General features: G+C 40.6%; 1 protein-coding gene across 1 annotated transcript in view; it reads left to right on the top strand.

Annotated features, from left to right (window-relative positions):
* The first annotated feature begins 593 nt into the window (after positions 1-593).
* LOC107105113 (GTPase IMAP family member 8-like) overlaps positions 594-5,594 on the top strand; it is an 11,401-nt gene continuing 6,400 nt past the window's right edge. The window contains exon 1 of the mRNA XM_015405227.1: positions 594-1,660. Within this exon, the coding sequence (XP_015260713.1) occupies positions 631-1,660 (1,030 nt within the window). The 5' untranslated portion in view covers positions 594-630. The remainder of the gene's footprint in view (positions 1,661-5,594) is intronic.

Raw genomic sequence — 5,594 nt, 5'->3', positions numbered from 1 at the left:
ACATTTCTCACTAGAAGTGTAATCAAACCTCATTTTAATGCAAAACCAAACTCAAGTTATTAATCTTTCCACAAAAAAATGAGCGAATGTCGGCCATATTTTTTTTTTCTTCTCCCAGCTGGAATCTTGAAAGTCACGTGACTAGGACGTAAAACAATAGAAAGGAAGAAATGTAACAGTGCCACAAAAAAATAGCCATTAATGCACCTCCACTACGTTTTGCAGTGTGGACCAACGTAGTGGGGGTACATTTTCCCATGAGACTGGGTTGTCTCCAGCTGTCTACAGGCGAGAGGCAGGGTACACCCTGGACAGGTCGTCAGTCTGTGGATTATTCAGGAATTAATCATTTAAACTAACCATTTTGAAGTTTATGCCATTATAACTTTAATCAAAACTGTTTAAGGAGTTTTGTTTATTTCTCTAAAAAGGAGCAAAGATGAGAATATTTGTACAGATGAAATATAAATCAAACTGGTTTTGTTCTCTTTTTCTCCAGGTCATGTACTCAGAATTCTTGTGTTTGGGAAAAGTGAAGAAGAAAAAGCAAAGATGGGAAACTTCATCACAAAAACACAGGATTTTTCTTTTGCTCCCAACAAACACTGTGAAGTAGCTCATGGACAGTGGATGGATAAACCTTTAACAGTCATTAAAACTCCAGACATCTTCAGCCTGTCTGTGCAAACAGTGAGAGATGAGATGAAGAACTGTGTGAGTCTTTGTCCTCCTGGACCAAATGTCCTGCTGCTGTTAGTGAAACCTTCAGATTTCACTGAAGAAAACAGAGAAACACTAAAGTTCATCCTGAATTTGTTTGATAGAGATGCCTTCAAACACTCACTGATCATCAGCACACAGTCCCATCAGTGGGAGGAAACAAACGTCTCTGTGGACAAACTACTACAGGAATGTGATGGAAGACAATACAAGATGTTCAGTGATGATCTCAAACTGCTGATGGCAGAGATTGAGAAGATTGTCTCCAAAAACAGAATGTTTCTCAGTTTCAGAAGAGAAGTGACATTAAAAAGGTCTGCTTTAAACCTGGTTCTGTTTGGGAGGAGAGGACCAGTAAAGACCTCAGCAGCCAAGGCTATTCTAGGTCAGACAGATCTTCCTTCAGCTTCCAGCTCATCAGAGTGTGTTAGAAACCAGGGAGAGGTTCATGGACGTTTGGTTTCTGTGGTGGAGCTGCCTGCCTTGTGTGGAAAAGCTCAGCATGGAGTGATGGAGGAATCATTCAGGTGTATCTCCCTCTGTGATCCTGAGGGTGTCCACGCCTTCATCCTGGTCCTACCTGTGGGTCCCCTCACTGATGAAGACAAGGGAGAGTTAAAGACCATCCAGGACACATTCGGCTCTAGAGTCAATGACTTCACCATGATCCTGTTCACTACGGAGTCAGGTCCTACAGATCCTAACTGCATAGAGACTGATAGAAACATCCAGGAGCTCCTTCAGAGCTGTGGAGGAAGATATGATGTTCTCAACATCAAGGTTCCACAGCAGATACCAGGACTGTTGGAGAGGGTGGAGGAAAGTATCTCTAAGAGGGAGACTCTGTTGTCCTACACAATTAAAACACTAGCATGTGGCCAAATAGAGGACAAAGCACAGTTCCAAGCTAAACTGATGGACCCAAAGACCGACCTTGCAGGTAAAAAAATGTTTTTTTTTTTTCACTTACAGAAAAAGGTTTTGTAATTTTAATTAATGATTTAAGTGAAGTAATTCATTTTGTCACATTTTTTTTCAGATTAAATAGTCTTAAAAATAAACTTAAAAAAAGACATTTAGCGCCTTTGAAAAATAAATCAGCTATTAACTGATCTTAGATTTAGACAGATTTATTTTGTCATTTTGTATACACGAGTGTATACAAAAGAAAGTTTGTTTTAAGCAGCTCTAGACAATTTCATTGTTTTTAAGTGGAGCCTTATAACAGTAATAAATGCATTAAAAAATGTAAAATAAACGTATGAGTATATTTACAGGTCTAACATTATTTTTATTTATTTTTTTTAAAATAAAATAACAAATTTTACACAACATTCAGCAGTCTAATGGCCGTGGGGAAGAAACTGTTCTGGAAGCTGCTGGTCCTGCATTGAATGCTGTGAAGCATCTTCCCCTAGGGCAGCAGGGAGAACAGTCCATGGTGGGGGGTCATTAATGATGTTACGGGCTCGGGACACGCAATTAAACATGTCTGACCAATACAGAAGCACCCGCCCACTGTTGAACGCTTGTGTCGAAATTATTCAATGAAAAAAAATTTGAACTTCAAAACTTTTTGCGCTTAAAAAAAAGTGATTCAAATAAAACATTTTGAACTTTAATTTTTTTTAACTTAAAAAAAACAAAAACAAAAAACAACCAAAAACACATTCTCTTCAATACTTTTTTTATTCATGGGGTTTTTTCTTTGATTAAATTTTTTTTTTTTTTTGATTGAAACAACTTTTTGGGAAATGACTGATTAAGACACAAATGTCCTACCCATGTATGGCCCAAACTGCATATCTTTGCATTCAAATATCATTTTCTTTGATTGAAAAGTTTTTTGTTCATTGAAGTGAAAGTTTTTTTATTGAAAATATATTTTTTGATTGAAGCAATCTTTTTTTGATTGAATAATAAAGAAACAAATCTACCTTCATAAAGAGGACCCCAATGATCTCCGCTGTTCTCACCACTCTCCTCACCTTCTTCCAGTCTGAGGCGCTGCAGCCTCCACACCACACAGTGAGACAGCTGGTCAGAACGCTCTCTAGAGCTTCTGTAGAAGGTGGGGAGGATGGGTGGGGGCAGGTGGGCTCTCCTAATTCTTCACAGGACGTACATGTGCTTCTGTGCCCTTTTGACCAGTGAGGTGGTGTTTAAAGTCCAGTTGAGGGTGTCTGTGATGTGAACCCCCAAGAATATGGTGCTGCTGACCACCTCTACAGCTGAGCTGTTGATGAGCAGTGAAGTGTAGTAAGGCCGATTCTTCCTGAAGTCAACGAGGATCTCCTTCATCTTCTCTGTGTTCAGGATCAGGCTGTTATCTCTTCACCAGTCCACCAGCTGCTCCACCTCCTCTATGTAGTTGTGGTCGTTGTCGTCTCTGATGAGGCCCACCACCGTGGTGTCGTCTGCAAACTTCACAAAGTGAAACTCTCCATTTATCAAGGGTGGTTGGTTGGCCCGGATGTTGATGTTCTTTTTGATGCTGATGTCCTCAGTGCATTTGTTGAAGTAGGCTGACACAGTCACGGCATACTCATCTATATTTATGTTGGTGTCATAGGTTGCTGCAGCCTTGATGTTGATGTTACAGACTTTCCAGTCAGAGCATTCAAAACAGTCTTGAAGTGTCTTCATGGCGCCCTCAGACCAGACTCAGGCCTCTTTAACTGTCCGATTAGCCCTGATCAGCTGGGGCTTATAAGCAGGGATAAGCAAACTTGACTGAGAGGTGATCTGATGACCCGAGGTGGGGGCGGGGGGCTGCTTTGAATGCATTTTTAATGTTAGAGTAAACCAGGTCTAAAATGTTTTTACCCTTGTAAAGTTGGAAAGTCCACATGTTAGTAAAAATGAGGGAAAACAGTCTTTAAGTTAGCCTGGTTAAAATCCCCAGCAATGATGAAAACACCCTCTGTGTGCAGATTGGAGCTCAGAGAAAACCTGGTATAGAGTCTTCATGGCCTCTTTTGTATTAGTACTGGGAGTAGGGTGGCCAGATGTCCGGCTTTAGGGCGGACAGTCCAGATTTTCATTGCACTGTCCGGCGTCCGGCACTGCATCCAGCCGGATGTGTATTTGTCCTCCTTTATGAGGCACTAGGCTTGTAGAGCAGATTTTTTATGTTTTTTTGCTGGGCTGCAGGACAATATCCAATCATCAAAAATAGATCACTATGTGATCTAACAGATGACTGGCTAAGAGTGTCAGATAAAGATCTGCTTGTCACTGGTTACAAAAGTAAGCAAGGATCAGAATTACTGATGCTAAGTATTAAAGTCAGCATCCTGTCAAAACCAGGACGTCATTTAACCCAGAATGGAAAAAAGAGCGTAAATTTATGACCAAAGGCAGTGGAGATTTATTCCATGGTTACTGCCACGTTGTCGATGCGATGTGGGCGTAAGCAGTCGAGGAAAAGCTGCAATTGAACGGCGTGCAAGTACGGATTAATATAAAATTAATAAACATGCAGCAGCAAACTCTTCAATGTTGGCTTTTACATTAAGTTTTGTCGCTGGATGCTAAAATAACTTGTGCAGAGCTGCAAGGTGGACTATACTATAAAACATCACTAGTCCTACGGAAGTGTAGACTGTGACGTGAAATTGGATTTCAGTGATTCGCCCATAGCTGAAGGGATGACCATGAAGACAGGTCTGCTGCACACACAAACACTTAAGATAAGTTCCCAAAAGACTGAGGCTCTTAAAAATAAAGCTATACTCTCAGAGCAGTTGAATGTGTTTTCTACAATCTCTTTTGTTGTTTAAAAAACTATTAGGCTATTTTAATATGAATGTTTCTTGTTAAAAAGATTTTTTTAACGTTTAAGTCCACACATCTTATGCTTTGTGGTATTCTGCACTTTAAATATTCATCCCGGTGGTCACTTTTTAAACACCACAATGTATTAAATAAATACAAATGCTGGGAACCGATTCTTTTTTTCATTTCTTTAATATTTTGTTCTATTCAGCTACACAATCATCCTCTTTAAATTACTAATAATTGTACTATAAATGTTACTTTACCCGATTCTTATGTACACCTTAGTATTTATTGATATGCTGCACAATGTCCTCCTTTTTGGTGCTATATGGCCACCCTAACTGGGGGGGCACATAAACAGCAGTGATGCTAACCACACTGAACTCTCTGGGCAGATAGAACGGCCTGCAGTTAACAGTTAGATACTCGATGTCTGGAGAGCAGAAGCTGGTGACCGATCTAGCATTTTGTAACCCAGCTGTTGTTGATGTAAACACAGAACCCACCACCGCAAGTCTTACTGCTTAGTTCTTTGTTCCTATCGGCGTGGTATAGCGTTAGCCTCTCGAAGCTAATAACATTGTCCGGTATTGCTGGATGCAGCCATAACTCCATCAGTTACGAATCTCCTTCTTTGATGAGAGTTCCAGTTGAAGATTATCCATTTTGTTTTCGAGCGAGCAGATGTTGGAGAGCAGGATTGATGTAAAGAGAGGTCTTTGAGAATTTCTCTTTAGCTTCGCAGTTAGCCACGCTCTGCAGCCTGCTTTCTCCGTCTCGCGCATCTCTTCCTTCGGCAGTTACGTTCCTCTGTTGTGTTGCTGAGATCCCTCCATAGCACTCAGCAGCTTTTTAAATGGTCAAAAATGTCAGTATTTAAAACATTTTGTGACCGTAGCTCCAGCAGGCATTGGCAACAATAGATGAGGGTTTGAAGTCTAGTTTCTATCGTTTTAAGCGGCATATTCTGTGAAATTGTCAAGAGGAGCTGTTCTTGGCCGCTGCTTTGGAACGCCGCCATGGCAACCAACCCTGATCTTGACAAAGCCAGTGAAATTAATACTGCTCAAAAAACAATGGACAAGGGAAGATAA

This window comes from Cyprinodon variegatus, unplaced genomic scaffold, assembly GCF_000732505.1.
Source record: "Cyprinodon variegatus isolate N-32 unplaced genomic scaffold, C_variegatus-1.0 Scaffold2069, whole genome shotgun sequence".
NCBI lineage: Eukaryota > Metazoa > Chordata > Actinopteri > Cyprinodontiformes > Cyprinodontidae > Cyprinodon > Cyprinodon variegatus.
The sequence above is the reverse complement of the archived record's forward strand: the minus strand, read 5'-3'. Positions and strand labels throughout refer to the sequence as shown.